The sequence below is a fragment of the Nesoenas mayeri genome (assembly GCF_963082525.1).
Source record: "Nesoenas mayeri genome assembly, chromosome: 5".
Lineage (NCBI taxonomy): Eukaryota > Metazoa > Chordata > Aves > Columbiformes > Columbidae > Nesoenas > Nesoenas mayeri.
Window position 1 is genome coordinate 5463476 of NC_137548.1, and position 20871 is coordinate 5484346.

Here is a 20871-nt window from a genome sequence, read left to right on the forward strand (position 1 = left end):
AGTTAATATCTAGTCTTTAGCACTGGCAACTTCATTAGTTTTGGCTTACTAGACACTCGTTAACTTTTGGGAATGTATCTTTTCAGACAGGAGACCTTAAAGTAAAAGTTTATTTTCAAAACCAAACAAAAAAACCAACCCAACCCAAACAATCTAACCTAAAAAGTAACTGTAGAAAGTTTCCAAAACATTTTTGTTTAAGGGAGAAGCATTTCTGGAGTATATATTAAAGAAACCTGACTAAGCCACAAGTAAATTTCTTGAGTATTAACATGACCATTGGCTCCCTGCCCTGTGCAGCACAGGCAGGAAATATGAGCCAAATCATGTTTTACTTAGCAGTTTCTATAGCTTTCTACCTCTACAGATTTATGATTTGCTAAGTTTAAAATTGTATCAATTAACTACAACGTACTAAGAATGGAAAATGTGGTTTGTGTGCTATGACACATCTACAAATATTTCTTAAAGAAAAAAAATCTGACAGTTCCCTCAATGATGTTGCCTTCCAGAAATGCACCATAACTTAATTTACTACTTATTTATTAGGATCAAGAAGAGGAGAGGGATGAAATTCCAGAATTCTTTGAGCCTCTTCTGGAGCTTAATGGAGAGCTCAAAGTTGCCTCACCAAAATACAACGGTCCTTTATTTCCTCCAGTGGCTTCTACTCCTCAGCAGTCTTCTGATATTTTGGATGAACTGATTCAAAGGAGAGAAACTATAGAAAACAGGTTGATAAACTGGTGAGTTGCAGTATATCAAAGCAGCAAGAGAATATAGATGGAAAAAGGAATGACTCCATAAGAATACCTTCCCTTTCACAGAATCACAGAATGTCAGGGATTGGAAGGACCTCTAAAGATCATCCAGTGCAATTCCCCTCCCAGAGCAGGAACATCCAAATGATGTTACACAGGAAGGTGTCCAGGCAGGTCTTGAATGCCTCCAGAGAAGGAGACTCCACAACCTCCCTGGGCAGCCTGGGCCAGGCTCTGGCACCCTCACTGAGAAGAAGTTTCTTCTCAAATTTAAGTGGAACCTTTTGTGTTCCAGTTTGAATCCATTACCCCTTGTCCTATCATTGGTTGTCACTGAGAAAAGCCTGGCTCCATCTTCGTGACGCTCACCCTTTATATATCTGTAAACATTAATGAGGTCACCCCTCAGTCTCCTCCAAGCTCAAGAACCCCAGCTCCCTCAGCCTTTCCTCATAAGGGAGATGCTCCACTCCCTTAATCATCTTTGTTGCCCTGCGCTGAACTCTCTCCAGCAGTTCCCTGTCCTTCTGGAACTGAAGGGCTTGATACTGAGGGGCCCAGACCACATATTCCAGATGTGGTCTCACCAGGGCAGAGTAGAGGAGCAGGAGAACCTCTCTCAACCTATTAACTACCTCTCTTCTAATCCACCCCAGGTACCATTGCCCTTCCTGGCCACAAGGGCACAGTGCTGGCTCACGGTCATCCTGCTGTCCCCCAGGACCCCCAGGTCCCTTTCCCCTTCTCCTCTCCATCTCCACTTCCTTCCCTTCTCCTTTTTCCTTTGAGCTGCCTTGTGTTTTATGTCAAGAACTCTTTTGTATAGTTTTAGGTGTCTTGGTGTTTGCTGATAATGAAACAGGTTTTATTCTGCCAGGGTGGAGCAAGAAATAATGGCAAAAATTATCAGTGGGATGTATCCAGCTCAGAAAGAAACAGTGCCCAGTGTTAGCACCTCAGAGAGTGAAGACAATGAGACTGTAACCTCTGACATTGGTAAGTAGGAGTTATTTTTCTCAGCAGATGGATTATCTCAGGTTTTGGCTAATTTTAACAGGCTATGTAGCCGTTGCCTGAGCCGAAGAGTCAGTAATGCTCAACCAGTGAAACTATATTATGCAGAAGTGCATGCTTTAATTTGAGACAGAGGAAGCATTATAAGGCCATTGAAATAAACTACATAAAAAAAGGAAGAGAACACATAAAATACACCACTGTGCAAATCAACTTCTGTTATTGGCAATCTAAATCAGATTGTGGTTCTCCATGACATTTTGCGAAGCCCAAATGTTTGTTTGCCTTTCTTTTGTTAGTGGATATGTCAAAAATTATGTCCCTTATATAAGAATGGGAAACAAATGCATTGATTTATCTGTAAAATTAAAAATATCACTTTTTGCAAAGCAATGTTGAAAAGTTCATAAAGGATAAAAATGAGTGCCTGTGGTACAGTACACGCATTTTAAGAAGTGAAACCTGGATGTGCGCTTTGTGTTTCTCCGTTTCCAGTTGAAGTTGCAGGTGGTGGAGGATTTCAACTCTTTATCAACGCTGGTGTCCCTGTGGACTCAGAAATGATAAGTCATTTCGTAAATGAAGCTCTCAGTGAGACAATTGCGACCATGCTGGGTAACAAGCAGGCTCAGAAAGCAGTTCCTGCCACAAATGTTCTTCCAAGTACAACAGTTCAGGTGGTAAGAGTCCATTTTATTTAAGTTTTCTTACTGCCGTTTTAGGGGATCATGTCTTTGAGGCATGATGGTTTAACCATGTCCAAGACAAAGATGACAGAAAAAGACCAGAGAACTGAATGTGCATGATTTGCATTTTTCAATTATTCCTTATTATACCCCACCAAGCAAAAAGATTAAATCTATTTCATAAAAAAAAGAACTCCTTTTGTGCTGCATGCAACATGCTATATTTATTTATTTACTTTAAGTCTGAGCATGAAACTGATTTCTAAAGGAAAGACTTGGTAAGTAATTTAATGTTGTCAAAAGATAGCTTGTGGTATTTTCAGCAAAAAATAGCTACACTACTTTCTTACGAAGTCACAAGAATGAAATATGTCGCTCTGTTTGACAATGATATTATTTTTCATCGTATGGGCTTGCAGCCATTCTTTAATATCTGTAAAAATGAGTATTAATTATTTCTAAGTTTGGAGTTCAGTAGTTTTCAGTAAATGCTTAAATGATTAGTAGAGCTTCCTGTGAGACAGGATAATTTTCTCTGTTCCCTTTGATAATCAAATGGCATTTGGCTCTTTGGATAACAGCTTAGCTGTGCTACAGTCCGGTGTGGTGTAATGTCTTTGGGATGACTGTGGAAATGGCTGCGCTTAGAAATCTAAATATGCACAGGTTTGTTGATTGATTATTCTATTCTGCTACGGTGCATATGGACTGAAATACCAGCTAGTGCCTGCTGTAAGTGACCAACAGATTGTTCTGTAGTTGAAAGGAATCATCTCACTGCTGCAGGCTTAAATACAGCGATCCTGCACCGAAAGAGCTGTTCCCCCCTCCCCTGCAGATTATCACAGAATGTCCTGAGCTGGAAGGGACCCATATGGATCATCGGTTCCAACTCCTGTCCCTGCACAGGACAACCCCACAGGTCACACCGTGTGTCTGAGGACATTGCCCAGTCTCTTCTTGAACACTGTCAGGCTTGGGGCCGTGACACCTCCCTGAGGAGCCTGTTCCAGTGTCCAGCACCCTCTGTGTGAAGAACCTTTTCCTCATGTCCAACCTAGACCAAGGAGGGTGTAATGTTAAAGAGCGCTGTTCTTTGGAGCTTGATCTTCTGATACATATAAACCTCTTCTAATAACCATTCTGCATTGGTCAACGGCCCTTTTAAGCCTCTGTGTTTCTGTACCGGCTTAAAGTGAAATGTCCTTAGGCTGAAATAGTGGTTTTCTTCTTACTATATATACTCATTTGCATGCTTTTGGAGATTATTTTTGTCCCATTTGGACTTTGATTAGGCCATATAAAGCAATTGTCTGCACGCATACCGTTTTTCAACTCCTGCTGATGGGCAGCACTCTTACTTTATCCAGTTTGAATTTGTCTTGGCCATGGGTAATATTAATATGCTAATACACATATTTAATAATAAAGTAGTCTGCAAGATGGGGTTTCCTCAGTGCCTTGTGCTGTAGTAGTGATGCTCTCCTGCATTTATTGGAATCTCAGGTCACTAATTATTTTGTTTTGAAGGCTTTCCACATTCATGGCCAAAAGTCATCCTTTGGATAACTTGTACGTTCATAATTTTCTTCTCTTTTTCTATTTCTACTGATAGCAGAAGTTCCTGAATGTGTAGTTTGTGCATTGTTGATCTACCCCTTCTTACAGTAACGTTTCCTGACTAGAACTTCAGCGGCTCAGTTACCGAGTTCTTTGGTGTTCACAGCGTCACACAGTTGTGTGTGAACTGCCAAATGTGTTAGCGTGTTCCACTTCTCATAAGTGTTTTTAATAAAATATGATCAGTCTGAGGATTTATTCATCAAAAACTAGCCTGGAATCCTTCCTTTAGCCCCATTCTCTTGTTTTCTTTATTAAATGCCAGAGAACAGGGCTGGAAAAAGCCTGGAAAGGTCTGTCATAATCCTCTGTAGCAGGCTGAACGACATCCATCATACTTGCTTGTCAGACTTATCTGCATCACTGTCATTTTTTTAAGGAGCATCTCAACTATGTTTGTGCTTATTTTAGTGCTTTACTGCCTTGGCTATTGCTTTGTTTGTAATCTTCTCTTTAGCTGATCCTCTTACCTTAAAATTATCACACTGACTCAATTTTGTCCATGTCACAAAATATTTTCTTGCTTAACAATGTATCAAATACTTTATTAATATTAGTATGTGATAATTTACTGGTTTAAAATGTATTTTATTTTGTCCAGGTGTACTATTTAGCTTGATGCAGCTTTATATTTAGATGGAAGAGTTAGATCCATGCAGCGCGTATCTAAGCAACAAGTGTTCCTGTTCTGTGATAACCTGCCTTTTTCTCTCTTCCTCGTCTAACTCTGGGGATACTTAGAAGATAAGAATTTTGCATTGAGATAATAACCATGGTTATGATTTATTTTTTTCCCCTCAGGAGTCTCTTGTACCTACTCCATTGCCAACACCCCAGGCCACACCACCACAAACACCACCTTCAGAAAAAGAATTGCCTCCGGTCAAAACTCCAGAGTCTTCTCTGTCTCTTACAGAAATCAGTGAGGATGTTCGTGAACATGAAAAAATTAAAGAAACAGGTAGTGAAAACAGTACTTGAAGTTTAGAAGTAGCAAATATGCTTTCATCTACTGTCTTTAATTTTTTTTCTTCAAAGACATGTTACCTCTCAGGAGAAATATTCTTGAGGCTATAATTCAAGTGGGAATTCATGTAGTACAAAAATTATGGGCTAATGCATGTAAAAAGCAAACATCTATTTGGTAATGGTTCTGTTTTCAAATTTAATGCACATTTTTATGGTCTGTGTGATTTCCACCCCTCCCAACCCCTCCACACTTTTTCATATCAGGAAAATAACTCTTTTGCTTCTTCCTGTATTTCTAACATGAATTAAGCCAAATTTACACTCTTCAAGTAAAGGAGCTTAGTTTTTAAAATGCAGAGCAGTCTCCTTTATTAAAGGAAGTAAGTATAATAATTGAGGTTTTATTTTAGCTCCTTCAGCTGCCAACACTACTTAAAAGAAACTAGTCTTAATCTAGCCTTGTCTCCATGACGATCAGAAGGTGTCACAAACACTACAAGGGCTCAGTGGAACTGACTAACTCTTTGTCTGGGATTTAATTCCTCCTTTACTTTCTGATCTGAAATTTGGCTTCATGTACGCAGGAGCTGAGATTCCAGCTGGTCGTGTTGGCACACCTGTGGTTACCCCTGTCAATACGCCTCCTAGGACAGCCACACCAAGCCCTCCTGCCTCACAGTGGGTCTCCGAAGCTGCAAAAATGGAGAGTCCAAAGCCTCCAAACCCATGGGATGATGCAGAACTTCCTCTGGAAGAAGAGAAGCCCAGTCCTTTAGCTGAAGATCCATTCCCTCCCAAGGCTGTGTGAGTTGAACAGGCTGCACCGTTTTCTCATTTCTTACAAAAATGAATATATTATTTCTACATATATCCTCAAAAAGTCAGTAGAGAAATTATTAATGTGTATATCGGAGGCATTGAGATAAGCCAGGATTCTTTTTTTTAATTGCTTGACTTATATTTTGGAGAAAAATGTGAAATCAGGACCTTTCTCAGATTTTGTTGGTCCTTATTCATTGTCCTTTTGAACATTAGAATCATTTCAGTTGGAAGAGACCCTCAGGATCAAGTCCAACCATAACCTAACCCTAGCACTAAACCATGTCCCTAAGAACCTCATCTAAACACCTCCAGGGATGGTGACTCCACCACTGCCCTGGGCAGCCTGTTCCAATGCCTGACAGCCCTTTCCATGAAGAATCTTTTCCTCATATCCAATCTAAACCTCCCTGGCACAACTTGAGGCCATTGCCTATTGTCCTACCACTTGTTATCTGGGAGCAGAGACCAACACCCTCCATGCTACAACCTCCTTTCAGGTAGTTTTAGACATTGTGAACTGATATTGTTATAACTACCATTAATAAATGTAGCGACAATGGAATACTGTATTCTCAGCATTTTATTTTTTGTATTACCTCAGCGGGAATACATGTGGTAATTTTTGGTTATAACCAGAAATTCACTAATAATGTTATTTAACCATATTGATGCTTGGACTATTCTGTAGAATGCTGCGCTCTTTCATCTGAAAAAATACTTGCAAATTAATGACTTTTCAGTATTTATTTAAAACTTTATGTTGTTCAGTGCTTTTTAGTGTATTAATAATGCATATTCTTACATTACAGTGAGATGTCAGTGGCGAATGATGAGGAACCAGAGGCCTTGGTATTACCATGTCGGCAGCCGCCAGCAAGGCCGGTCGAATCGCTTCCTTGCGATCTGCAGCTTCCATCACCTGCACCCACAGTTAGTTCTGAGCAGTCCACGCAGGAAAGCAGCCTCACCCTCACTGAGACAGAAACAGAAACCGCAGACAGACCCATCTCAGAAGGGGAGGTGCTCTTCAGCTATGGACAGAAGCTGGCTGCAAGAGGTAACTCACTAGACAAATCTGTGGAAATTAGAAAAGAGTTAATCCAAATCCTTTATAAAGTTCTCTTCCAGTCTGCTGAAGTTGCATTTCATACATTTTTCTGATAAAACTGCAAACTTTCATCTTTAACTTTCAGTTCGTGGTTTTGGATTTAAGAGACCTCATTGCTCTTTTGCTTGTCTCTGAACAAAATGCTTCTGCTGACTAATAAGAAGAGATAAAATCTGCCCTTTTGTCATAAGATCAACTTGGGAAATATTTGGAACTGTCTTGCACAAGTACATGTGGTACTAAGTGCTAAGTTTTTATTGAAAGCAAAGTATAAGAGTGATTTTATTGGAAGCTGAAAATATGTCTTCATAATACACATCCTGTAGTAGGGATTTCCAACTTTACTAAAGCACTGTGTTGCAATTATTAAAGAATGTGACCTTGGCTTGCTTTCGTATAACTTGCATGGTTTTTAGTATTTGTAACTTATATTTTACAGCATTAGCAGAAGGAGGACTGTCTCTTCCAAACCTTGCTGAGAGCTTAACAAGTACTTTACGAGATGCCAATGAAATGGTAAGGAAATGTTTCACAAGGAAAACAGAGTTAGTGTGGTATTCTACCTTGACCATCTTTACAAATTGGATGTGCTTTAAGCAATTTCACTTATAAACTGTTTAAATCTATGCCTTTAAACTGTACATTTGCAAAGAATGTTCAAATTTCAGTGCTCCAAAGGAAAAAAAAAACCCACATGATACAAACTAATATATATATATTTTAAAGTTGAATGGTTTGTATACTTCTGTAGGTGAGAGATAGCTGATACACATTTTCATCTCTTTATTGTGTTTAAAGCAGAATAGAACATTATTGTGCTCTGAACTGTTTCGGCTTTGAACCATCTTTTAATTGCTTCTGTGCTTAAATTATTAAAGTAGGTTAGCTGAGGCAGGAGTTAGTTAAAGCTGCTTAAAACTTCAGTATAGCTTCTTATCTGACATCTATTTCAGTCCACTGTCCTGGAAGCCTCCCAAGTCAAGGTATTCTCCATTCCCTTTCTCTTTTAACACTTTTCCTCAAATGCCTGAACTTTCTCTCTCTGACTTTGTGTAATGCCTCTCAGTAGGACATAACTGTCATAGAAATGATAGTATTGGGTAGAGTAATACTATGCTTCAACCAAACCGTTTTCATTATGAAAGCATAAGCAAATTGATAGTGAAATTGTAATAGTATTTGTTGGAAGGGAACTCCAGAGAGATTTCTAAAAACTTCGTAGACTGCTCCTCTGGAAGACAGAATCATAGAATTGTTTAGGTTGGAAAAGACCCTCAAGATGATCAAGTACAACTGTACCCTAACACTGCCAACTTCACCATTAAACCATGTCCCTAAGCACCACATCTACGTGCCTTTCAGACACCTCCAGGCATGGTGACTCCACCACTTTCCTGGGCAGCCTGTTCTGATGCTCGATAACCCTTTTGGTGAAGAAATTTTTCCTAATATCCCATCTAAACCTCCCCTGGTGCAACCTGAGGCCATTTCCTCTCATGCTATCACTTTCTACTCAGGAGAGGAGACCAACACCCTTCATGCTCCAACCTCCTTTCAGGCAGTTCAGAGATCAGAAGGTCTCCCCTCAGCTCCTGTTCTCCAGCTGAACCCCCCAGGTCCCTCAGCTGCTCCCATCACACTTGTGCTCCAGACCCCTCACCAGCTCTCCATGATTTCATTTATGTCATAGTTGCAAGAGTGTGCCATGAACTCTCAGATCTTTTTGTCCATTGTCCAGACTTTGTCACGTAAGTCTATAAGCCCTTGAGGAGATTGCCCTTCCTCTTGATCAGGATTGTAAAACATCCCTTTGGATGCCCCCTCTTAAACTCTGGGCTCAAGACTCCATTATCAGGTGACCCTAAGTTAAAGTTCTCTTCATCAGGTTAGAAAGCTTGCTTGCAAAGATGTTCTTCCCTCTGTCAGCTGGATCGTAACTCCTTCCAATAATCCTCCATCCTCAAATAAGTTTCTCTGGCTGAGGAAGCAAAATCCTTGCTGGTGAGAGCAGCTCTGCAGCCAGATTGTTGCTAGCAAGCAGTGTGTGTGAGGGTTTGTCTGTTTCAGTGAGCTTTGAAGGCCTAAAGGACGTTGTTCTTTATGTATTGCAGTCTTATATATCAGATAAAGACAATGCGTGTCTGTGGGTAAAATGAGAAAACGGTGCATCAGGTTGCTTATTTTTAAATGCCGACATTTTTATGACTCAAATTCTTAATGTGGGAACTGTAACAAGTTCCTTTATAAAAGAAAAATGCTTAATTGTGAACTAATTAAGACTGATTCAAGTTACTACAAAAAAAGAGTCTTGGATCACGTATTATATGGATTTTGCTTCTTTATTTTAGGATTATGATCCTCCCAGTGAAGGGCAAGTGGTAAGAAGACTGGACAAAGGCTGTCACAGAGATCCTGTCCTGGCTCTTTTAGCCAAATTAAATCAAGCACCTGTTACTGCACAAGAACGAATGCACCATTCGGAGGTAAATACTGTCCTTTTCCTTCCAAAACAGTGGTTTTGTACTTTTTTACTCAAAACTAGATAAAATAGTTCCAAGTTTATCCTTCCTGTTGGCTGTAGAACAGGTTCATACACTTCATTCACTGCTGGAAGCGATCCCACTTCTGTTGACTGTGTTCTCGTGTAAAACTTTTTAAAACCACCGAAGATTAAGTGTTGTTATAAACAATTTAGCTGTACATAGTATCGTGTGTACCTGCTTTTCGAAGTGTGTATGTGACTGTTCCACTGTAGCAGATTTGTCCTGTCGTTTTGAAAACCGTGGACTTTTTTTGTCACTTCAGCAACAGAGGTGGTATATTTATATTAACAGTACAAATTCACTGCACTTAACAGCCATATGAATGTTTTAGAGAGGGATGAAGAAGCAACAAGTGTTTACATACACTTTTACACATGCTGTTGATACTGATCTTGGAACAAAACCTCCAAATACTCATATGAAGTTGGCAGAAAAAACAGACTAACAGAAAAATATAACTATCTGCATCACAAAGGACAGAAGTCATTTTTTTATCACACATCTAAGTATTTTCTATGTGGAGAATAATAGTTTGGCCTGGGTTTCTATAGCTGGAGGGATGTTTAAAGGAAGTGAACTTTGAACACTGCAATATGATTCATGAACACCTTTATTTATGGCAGATCTTGCTTTTTGTGATTTTATTGATGCATATGCAGTTTCTTCCTTCTATCTTGGTCAGTTTAGTCTAAATAATTACCAACTTCACTCGCCTCCTTAACTGTTCCTATGTCTGTCTGTATTTTTCTTAATGAGTTCTGGTGGATGGATTTAGTGAAAAGCTTCCTGCAGTGTCAGCTCTGACTCTGACTGTAATTGTAGTGACATTTTCTCATCAGCACAAATGCATCTCTAATTTGCTTTTTCCCTTTCCCATGGTCACAGACCCCTCGGTCTGTCCATACAAGACACTAAGAGACTTCCCCCCACCCTCACATTCTGGCAAGGTGTGCGCAAACATACCTTCTCATTTAGAAGATAAATAATATTCTCCTAGATGTTACTAGTATTGTCTTAACATCATACTGTGCACTTGTGTGTATGTGTATGCAGCCTATTTTCCTGAAATCTGTTTTTCTTCCGCAGCTTTGAAAGTCAGAATCCACAGTACCAGCCCTATTTTAAGTGCCATCCAAACCTACTTAAAAATTGAACTTTTTCTCTGAAATGCTGTATAACAGCGAGTCAATAACTTTTAGATACTTCCAATGCTACGAGGTCAGGCAGCCAACAATAGCCATATGTGTAACGTTAAAGACTTTAGGTGCTAAAAATATAAGTTTGGTTCTGATCATGTGTGGGAAACCACTAACAAAATAAGTGATGTTCTTTGGCTCTGATTCTTTTCTGTCCAGTACTGATGTAGATCTTGCTTCCAAACACAGTTAGATGATATTGCTTCCATTTCAATTTTCTTTATTCAGTGCTAATAGTATAGACTTAAGTTTATATATGCTCTAAGGCTTAATGTAGTTAGTGTAATAATGGTGGTTTTGGAAGAAATACATTGGGTTTTTTTAATACCTGCTGTTCTGATGTTGCTGTTCTGTGTAGGATTCTGATGACAGTGTTGGGGAGCTCAGTGAAGGTCAAAGACCGAGACTGACCAGAGTAGCAGAGAGAATCCTAATGGGACATTCGGTTTATATGGACCGTCCAACTGCTCGGACTTGTGAGAACAGACCACACCAGGGTTTTCGTTCTCCATCGCCAGGGCAGCTTGCCCAAATTGGAGGTACAATTAGACTGTTACATCTTTTCTGTGATATTTATGTGGTTTCTTAGTTTTTTGTGCAACAGTCTCTAAAATAATTTCAGAGTATGTTCAAAATGCAGTATTAAAAATGTACAGGCAATTGCTGCAATGAAATGATTAACATTCCTGTTCTGACAACCAGATCTTCACTCTTCACTCTTCTTTGTAATGTTCTACAATTTGGAGAAAAATCATGCCAAGTGCCCACTTGCCTGTAGAAAAGTTGATTGTAAAGTATGTATTATATTCTTTTAAGCCAAATTCAGTTCTCTAAACCACTTTGTTTGAGCAAACCACCTAGTTTGACCATTCTTGAAGTCGGTTTCCATGGGACAGCTATTAACACCAGCAGTTCAAGCTACTTCTCTCTGTCCCCTTACACAGCACTCCTCCTCATTGTTTTTTTCACTCCATCAAGGTGATCCTGCAATGTCTCATAATTGGTAATATATTCTACCTCCTGTAACGATATGGAAATTCTTTTTTCCCAAATGAGTAGCTGAGGCGAACACATAGTGACTTGTACAAAGTAATTGTACAGAATATGTTGCTGTGGTAAAGCAGGGTAATTACTTCTTTTCAGTTGAAGCTAGTGCTGTAACCACTGGCCCATCCTTCCTCTCCCTTATCTTTTTATCCCAGTTTCTCTGTTGTTATCTGGAAATGCACTTCTATACTTGCTTAATTAAACTGCTGCAAGTTCATAGAAACTCTTATTTTTCCTGAGTGTGGTTTTAAATATGATTAAAGAAACTGAAATTATTCTTAAGCTGTTACAACACAAGTGTGGTTGCACTGATTCATCAAAAGTTGTGTAAACTGAAGTGTTCAAACAGCTGTTTTTCTGTCCTTTTAATTTTCACATCAATTAATTTGACAAGAGCAACATTTCTCACATTATCAGCCCGTGACCAGTAGGAAGTGGATTGAAATTAAATGCGTTCAACATGTGGCAAAAATTATCTCTGAGAAATAAGAATGTTTGTTTAGTTCTGAACTGATTCACATTTAAGCTGATTCTATAGAGAGTAAGCTTTTTAAGGGAGGTGTTACCTAAGGTTTTGAACCAGCTACACCACTGTCAGCCTTGAAAATACATTCTGCTACATTAAATATTATCAAACTTGTGCTCAAAAGCGGTTGTTTGACTGTTGTTTGGAGATTTGTTATGTTAGACTTCCTGGCAAAGGACAAGGTGAGGCTCCTATCCCTTTCTCCACGTCACTTGTTTAACGCTGTGTTGTTAGATGTCAGTCAGCATTAAGAACGTGGTGACATGGGAATGAATTAGTGATCTAGATCAATCAGTTTTGAGTCTCTGGTAATGCTCAGGACCATCTAGAGAGTAAGAAGATGCAAGTTATTGGGAGGATCTGTTTCTTTCTTACCCAGACTGTCCATAGCTGTATGTAGCATAACATGTTTGTATCTCTTCTATATACTTTTAAAAAGTCTACTTAATTTAACTTAGGATGCACTTTGTTGTGTAAATACCTAACACTTTCCTAAAACAGCTCCTGTATGTGACAGTAATCTAGGAGTGATGTATTTCTCTAACCCTAAGTCTCTAAATCTTGCAGTATTGTTTCTGTTCCAGTGTTTTTTAGAGGAGACGAGGAACCTGAATGTACTACCATAAGGCAATGCCTCGTGCTTTTACACAGTCTGTAATAATCCCAGGCTGAGCTTTGTTGCATTCTGATGGTTTTTAACCTCCCTCCCCAGCTCTGAACACACAGCGCAGGATTCACTGACATTGCTAAGGAAACAAGATTGTTTAACAGCTAAGATCTACTCTCGAGACAGAAGTGTTTTCATATCAAGGAGGAACACAAAATCTTGTTTCCAAGTCCTTTTGATAGCGAAGTCAACGCTGAACAGGAAACAATCTGCTCTTGGTGGGAGGTGGAAGGGGAGAAGGAATGATCTTTGATCGTTTCCACTTTTCTTCCAAATCTTTTGTGTCTGTTGCAAGGCAAGACTAAGTGCTGTTTTCTGGTAGCCACAACAATTACAGTGCAGGTCCATCAGTTTATTTCAGAATTATCTTTAGGAGTAAAAGTAAATAATAGTTACAGTTCATATATATCAGGTTGTATATCTGTGTATATATCACCTTGCAGTGGATACTCAGTTTCTTTGTCAGAACGAGTCACAGATTTATCTGTAAGAATTCTGAGGGTTGTGTGTCTATGGGTATCGTCAGCTTTGTGACCAGTTTTTATTTGTACTATGGAAACGTGATGTCTGTTTGTAAGATGGAGAAGGTGTTGCTTATGTAGGTATATAAAAGCATCTTGATGATCAGTCTTTCATTTATCAATCCTTGTTTTCAGTGCTTAAAGTCGTGGATATAAAAACGAACATGCAAATGAAATATGGCACATTTAGTCTTAAAGTGAACTTTAATTACACTTAAATAAGCAATAGTTATAGTTAATTAGGTTTAAAATTAATTCTTTGGCTCTTTATGATAGCAGAAGGCCAAAGTTAGTTCATGAGCTGTCAGTACATTTTTCGTAAAGATGCTTTACACACTCACAGGCTGCAACAGCATGATAAATGCTGGATTATATAGCAAATTATCCCTTCAAAAAGACTATATACAGGTTTCCTTGCTTTCACATAACAGTGAAACATCTTCATGAAGAAGCCTTTCCAATACGAGTGAATAAAGCTCATTAAGCATATAATGGTGTGATGAACTCTATAGCTTTGAAGCTCTCATAAATGCTTGCCACGTTAGAAATCTACGGGCGATAAAACTGACTTATTTTTTTCAATTTCCACAGAAGTGTATTTCTTATTTCTTTTTTCCCCACAAGAACAATTTAAGGGATACACAATGAGCCGTGTAAGGATGAAGTTATTCACTTTAACATTACCTGTCCCATTGTTGAAAGACTCCACATCCTGCCACATGAGCTGACCGTGACATTACTGCTCCAGCTCATCAAGCAATTTTTTTCTCTTTATTTTTCCTCTCTCAGCAGAAATACTTGGAGATACAGATGCAAGCCATGGTCCAATGCTTATGGCCGAACTGGAGTCGCCATCAGTTTCAGATCCCGTTCTACAAGCAGCCCAACCAAGCTGCAGAGCGACATCTCTCTCAGAGGGTCTGTCCCAGGTAAACTCAAAGGATCTTTTCTATGACTGCTCAGAAAATGCAAACTGAAACCTAGGAAAATAAATTTTCCTGTTTCCCTGTGGTGATTGACATCACAGAATTGGTACTGTTGAGGGTTTTGATTACGTGGTGACAATAGAACCATGGCAGATGTATTATTAACCTCCTCTCCCCCACCTTTCCCCTTCGCCCCCCCACCCCCCTTCCCACTAAGGACAGACAACGAGGGGGGAAAGAAGGACAGAGAGAAGAGAGTTGGAAAAATTAAAAATATTTTACTAATGCTACTAATAAGAATAGAGAAAATAATACAAAATATACAAAACCAATCTTGAAAGTCTCAGCAACTGCAGAGCTGGCACCCAAAGTCCTGGATTGGACTCTGCAGCCAACTGGAGCTGGATTCAGTCTCTCACTGGCCTCAGTTCACAGGGACGACTAGCAGGGTCCTCTTCTAATGCTGGCCATAAGGAAAAGGGATGAAAAAAGGACAAGATCCTCATGATCTCCCACTTTTATATGAAGTATTCACATGAATGTTATGTTATACACAGTTGGTCAGTTTCTTGGTCACCTGTTTCTCGTTGCCCCACTCACCAGATGTGAATCTGTGCTTAGCAATGGAATGCGAAGTTATTGATATGTTTACCAAAAAATGTATCTGATTCTCCAGGAAAATGCAGCTAATATGAAGCTTTAGCTGACAGGCAGAATTCACTAAAAGAGAAACTTGTTTTTTAACAAAACCAGGATAGGTACGTTTAAAGTGACACATTCAGCTGAGAAACTGAGGTCAAAAGTACATGTGTGTAATAACAATGGTTGTGTTTACTGGGATGGAATCCTTACAATCCGCTTTCTGTTGGGCTCAGACCTTCTCTTTTACCTTTTCTGCACTTCCTCACAGCTTCTCTGGTCTCACAGGGTGTAATGCTATACATCCTCAGGTCAGATAGGGCATTCCAGTGTTTTAGGGGCACAGTGCTTCAAATACAGAAGAATAACATGATGGATGTATGGGAGAAGGAGCTACAGTGGAGGTTTGGCCTCACCAGTTGTAAACCACTGGTTCAGCGTTTCAGGAGCTTCAGTTGTCCTCATAGGAGCAGGGTTGGACAGGTGGTGATGATGATGTACCTCAGAATACTTGAAGGCAGAGGAAGATCCTATTGATCTCTGCTGGAAACCTAGAGAGTTAATCCATTGCTATTTCATTAGTATGTGCTGTTACCTAGAGATGATGGTTTACTCACTAAGTGAAGAAAAATTCAAATAGCAAGTGGCAAAAGCTGAAAACGAGGTGACAGATTGCTCTTTAATATGTTAAGCTTCACGGCGTATTTGAAAGTAATAATATACTGAAAGTAATAACCATGGATGCATTCTGTCCTTTCCTCATGTTCTATATTAAAAATAACTGAAAGTTTCTTGTGTTGATCTGTCTTTGCTTTTGTGTTTTTGAGCTTTGATGCATACTGTGCCACTGGCATCTGAGCAGTTCTTAAATATGTCATCTGAAGTGATGTGTTGCATCTTCAAAGAGGATTTTAAAGGTTACACCTCTTTGAGATCACTGGAACATATTGTTTCTTGGAATTGTTGTTCACAGGCAAGACTGGATTCTGTTGGGGTGAAGCTCATATCCTTGTTATCGTTTCACTAGCCAAAAGTAAAAGGGACAGAGTGGGTAAAACGTGTTTCCTTCTTTTAGCACCGAGAGCTGTGATGAAGAACCCAGTCATGCCTGCATGTTGTGCTCTGGAGAATTAGCTGATGGGGTTACGATGGACTTTTTTGTTTGCCTGGATATAGGCAAATTGTGTAAGGTCAATCATGTTCATAGTCTTACCTTCACAAGAAATGTAAGGTCACCTGACATAGCATCTTTCATAGAAAATACATAGTTATATATTATCTTACATATGCAGCTAGTTATGTATTATGTTATCTTTAGAAACTTTTTCTTGCATCTGAACCCTTAGCAGGGGTTCAGATGCTTATATACATGCTGGGATATAAAATACACCCTCCCTCCAAACCAACCAACCAACAACCAAACCCTCAAACTTTGTGTGTGTGTGGTTTGGTTGTTGTGGGGTTTGGTTGGTTGGTTGGAGTTTTTTGTTGTTTGTTTGTTGGTTGGTTTGGTTTGGTTTGTGACGTGTGTTTGTTTTTTCCTCAAACCAAATAGTATCTTCTATTACATGGCTGTTCCTGATGTAAAACTCTGAATCACTGTTTCTCAGAGGCTAAATTTTTAGCTTTTCTAGGACGTGACCATATCTATAAGCAATAACCCAAGTAATGTATATCCTGGATGGAGCAAAGCCATCCTTCATTAGATTATCTACTAGATCTGTACATCTTTTTCTGAAAAAATAATTCATTCTCTGCACCAGCTGATTTGAAAGCTTGTTTTGACAGCATCTACCTACCATGTAACAATGATGAACCTTTCCCCCAGTTTCTAGTAGGAATGGCATCTGTATTCAGATCTATGGCTGGATCTGCTTCGTCACCTGCTGTGGGAAACAGAATTTCTGGTAATATTATATGAGCCAAGAGAGCAAAGAAAGTCCTCAGGCTTTCAGAGTGATTCATTCTATGTGATGTTTAAGGTGATAATAACTTTAAACTTCTTAAAAGATTTCCTCCCAAGTTAGTCACTGACTCTCACATCAGTTGTTTTACCTCTTGTTTTTCATCTCTAGGCAGTGTTTTGCCTTTATTGAAATAAAACTCTATCAGCTACATACAAACCAAGAAGACTAATCCATTTAGCAGCAAAACTAGGATTTTCATAGTGTGTGCTGAGAGGCTGAAGAAAACACCCAGTATTTCAAATGGAATCCAGCTAGGCCTTGGGTTTGGTAGAGCTTTGTTCTGGTTTAACTGGGAACGATCCTCCTGGATGTTAGGACTTGTTATGGTAAAGCTTGGGTGGTTTCTTTAGTCCGTCTTAACAGGATCCTCATTTTTGGACAGGTTGTGGGCAGCACTGTGGAACTGTCGTATATAAACCACTTGTTTGCTCCCTGTCATGGGTGTGTGGGTCAGATTCTAACCAACAGAAAGAGCTTTGTCTTTTCATGTAGGGCAGGAGCAAATGCCACCTTCTAGTCATGAAAAGCAAAATCTGTGTGGTCACTCATGCCAAAACAAATGGCTTAAGTCATGCAGGAATTTTCTTATCTACCCAAATTCTTTGGCTGCTCCTCCATTTCTGGCATTGGATTTTTGTGAGATTTATGGGCACTTTTAGCCACTGTTAGAGTCCCAGACTGAATGCATCTTCAGTTTGACCCCTTCTGTCCATTCTTGTGCAAGAATACAGGAATTAAATGTTATTTGTGGCCACTTTGCCCCTGTGCTTTTATCTCTAAGAACCAAGAGATGACCATAGGGAAGCTGGGCAGTTTCTATTCTAGATAAATAATTTTGATCATGGGAGGGACTTGAACACTGCAAGTCATATTTGTGCAGCTAAACATTTCAAATATGGTAAATCTAAATAATTTGAAGTCCCAAGTGCATTGTTAAAATCTTAGAAAATCAGTTAGTTGCAAAATATTTTCATAATGTTCTTCTGTAAGTATGAATGTTTCTATGCAATCAACATTTTTTAAGTGGGATTGTCACTTTGGTATTCTCATCAGCTTACATTTTTAGTATTTCAAAAGACTTTATTTTAGTCCTCCAGGAATGCATAATTGTGGGTTGTGAATCTATGTGTTATCTCTCAACTTCTGTTTGCACATCAGTTCAGTTTAAACTGATTTTTGGTTTGTTGCCTTAAAAATCCAAAACGAAACAAAAAACCCCACCAAAACACTTCAAATGAAGTCACAAGTATTCTGTTGTGCTGTACAGAACATTTAATGTTCTATAGCATTGGTGGCCTTTGATCATGTTTCCATGAGACCTTCCTGCTTTCAGAAAGTCACCTCAACTCTTTCTTATCTTGTCAACAATATCATTATTGTTGCCATTCTGGTTATTGTAGGAGACAGTTGTTGGCTGAGAGAAGTCAGAAGCTCTGATTGCGTAGTTGGCATCGTGCTTATTTGCCAGACATAAAGGTTTTCTTCTTTTCATCTATATTTTTGGCTTCTGTGGTATTAACAGCATAACTGATGACATTACATTTATTTGTCTTAGAGAATGCTGAAGTCATCTACCCTGTTTCCCCTAAATAAGACCTACCCCAAATATAAGCCCTACTATGATTTTTCAGGGTTTTTGAGGATGCTCAAAATATAAGTCCTACTCCAAAAGTAAACCCTAGTTACAGTTCATTAAAAAGTCAATTTAGATAGCGTCCAGGCAGCTATACATGTAAAAAAGTAATGAGTTTTGGAGCAAAAATTAATATAAGACCCTGTCTTATTTTTGGGGAAACAGGGTAGGTCTCTGTGACTTCATTTGGACTTTTTATGTTTCCCATCTAAATGTAGTGGAATTCCTTGAGCCACAACCCCTGTTCCACTTAATGCATCAGACAAGAAATGTACTCGATAAATATGATATTTCTGTTGTAACACACAGAGCATTTGTTGCTTCTAAGTAACTTTTCCCATTGGCATCGTTGTAGACCTTGATCCTGAAGAGAATTCCAGGAAGAACAGAAAATGGTTTTAAAAATGTGGTCAAGGGAACAGATTTTATAATTGCCAAGGGTTTTCCAACCTGTTACTTTTCGTCTCCAACTTTTCTTTTTCCTCAGGAGGATAATACCTTGGGAGAAGTCCTGGGTATTGAAGGAAGGCAGAGAAATCTTATATTCTTTCTGTCTTATATTTGTTTTGAGTAGAAATTGGAGGGTTCCTGTGTCTTCAGGTCCAACTGGTGCTTTGCCACACACACTGCAATAGGCTCATTCACATCAGAATTCTTTGGAAGTCCAAAGGAAGGAGAACAAGTGCATATCCCTTAATGAATCTTTAAAAACCTCTTGAAGCTCCACAGAATTTCACTGGGCTTTTACATCAAAAGTCAGCTTTGTAATATGATTTTAATGTATGATTTGTAGGGGGAAAGCGGAGGAGCTGCACAGGTTCAGACTGTGAGACCCCGAGTTATTCACGTGAGAAGCAAGTCTGAAGAGATGCAACAAGAAGGTAAATCAATGTCAATAAGCAAACATAGTTCTTTCAGTTAATCACATAATTTTAAAATGTTGTTGTACACTCCTATATAATAAATTTCTGATTTTTAAAAAAGATTTCTTTTTATTACTGCCAAATTCCTCAAATTTCCAAATGTTTATGTATAGTGTGTATAAATCTCTGTACGTGGTTATGATCCTGTTGGGGTACACTGAAAGGATTAGAAATACATCTGTATGCAAGTCATCAGAATCCTTGCAATTGAGTATTTATTTAATTGTTTATTTGCCAAGAGCATTACAATGTGCATGTTATGTAGTCAACTGAATCTTAATTGCTTTCCAGAATGCTGTTCAGCAACCAAAATATTCATAATGTAGTACTAGATGGCAGTGGTTCATACGTGTGAGAATACCCAAGGGTACTAGAGGAGAACTGAAAGATAACATAAGATCATGCAAATGTGGAAAAATATACAGAGATTTTCAGTGTTAAAATGGCCTGGTTTGCAGTGTGTAACAGTGATTTATGTTTCTGAAGGGCACTGTGTATTATCTATGCATAGCCGTGCTATTTTTAGAGATTACTTATCAATGTTTTTTAAAAGTGTTAGGGATATTACAAGAGGAGGAGAGAATATTTTTTTATTATAGTTCAAGTTAGCATTGGAATAACATAAACTGTGCATATACTGCCATATTTAATTGTTTTAATGGATAATAAGTTTGTGGAGGTGGTAGAGTGAGAATGGAGCAGTTTGAATCTTATGTGCTAAGAACAGGAATCTAAAAACCTGCATGTCTACAATATACACAATTATAATTGCACCACTCTAGTATAGACAAATTCTTCTTTCAAGCCCTTTTAAAATAATTATTTGAATTTCTTCCATACATTTTTTTAATATGTAATTCTGACGGAATTATTTTGTTTCAACTATTTATAAGTGGTAACAAAGCCCTGGGCCGTTGTTGTTGGTTGTGAGACTTGGAACCTCATGGTTTCTGTATGAAGAAAGTCGAGAATAATGTGAAATTTGGCATCTATGGGCAAGGAGTGGAAAAGGTTTCAGAACTGCAGTGGCCAACCATAGTGCATGTATGTGTTTTGCTGTAGGGACATTTGTCAACACGTGTTTTTAAAGTTGGTAAATAAAGACTTAATTTATTAAAAATGGGGATTAACTCTTTTAGTTAATATTGGTGGAAAATATTGCAGTGATATTTTCTAATAAAAAGAAAGGTATTTTTCCTCTAGCGTTCAGAAAATCCAAATTGCCAAAGGAAAGCTACTTTCCAATAAGTTATGAGCTCTAAATCACAGAATCACAGAATCAACTGGGTTGGAAAAGACCTCA

At 38.7% G+C, this 20871-nt stretch overlaps 1 protein-coding gene across 1 annotated transcript in view; it reads left to right on the plus strand.

The window, feature by feature from the left end:
* KIAA0586 overlaps nt 1-20871 on the plus strand; it is a gene marked incomplete at its 3' end in the record, with an annotated part of 79161 nt that overhangs the window by 32542 nt on the left and 25748 nt on the right. The window contains exons 20-30 of the mRNA XM_080344591.1: nt 550-746; nt 1639-1757; nt 2271-2455; nt 4883-5042; nt 5608-5854; nt 6682-6929; nt 7420-7496; nt 9329-9463; nt 11078-11258; nt 14273-14409; nt 19439-19526. Coding sequence (XP_080200717.1) covers nt 550-746; nt 1639-1757; nt 2271-2455; nt 4883-5042; nt 5608-5854; nt 6682-6929; nt 7420-7496; nt 9329-9463; nt 11078-11258; nt 14273-14409; nt 19439-19526 — 1774 coding nt within the window. The remainder of the gene's footprint in view (nt 1-549; nt 747-1638; nt 1758-2270; nt 2456-4882; nt 5043-5607; nt 5855-6681; nt 6930-7419; nt 7497-9328; nt 9464-11077; nt 11259-14272; nt 14410-19438; nt 19527-20871) is intronic.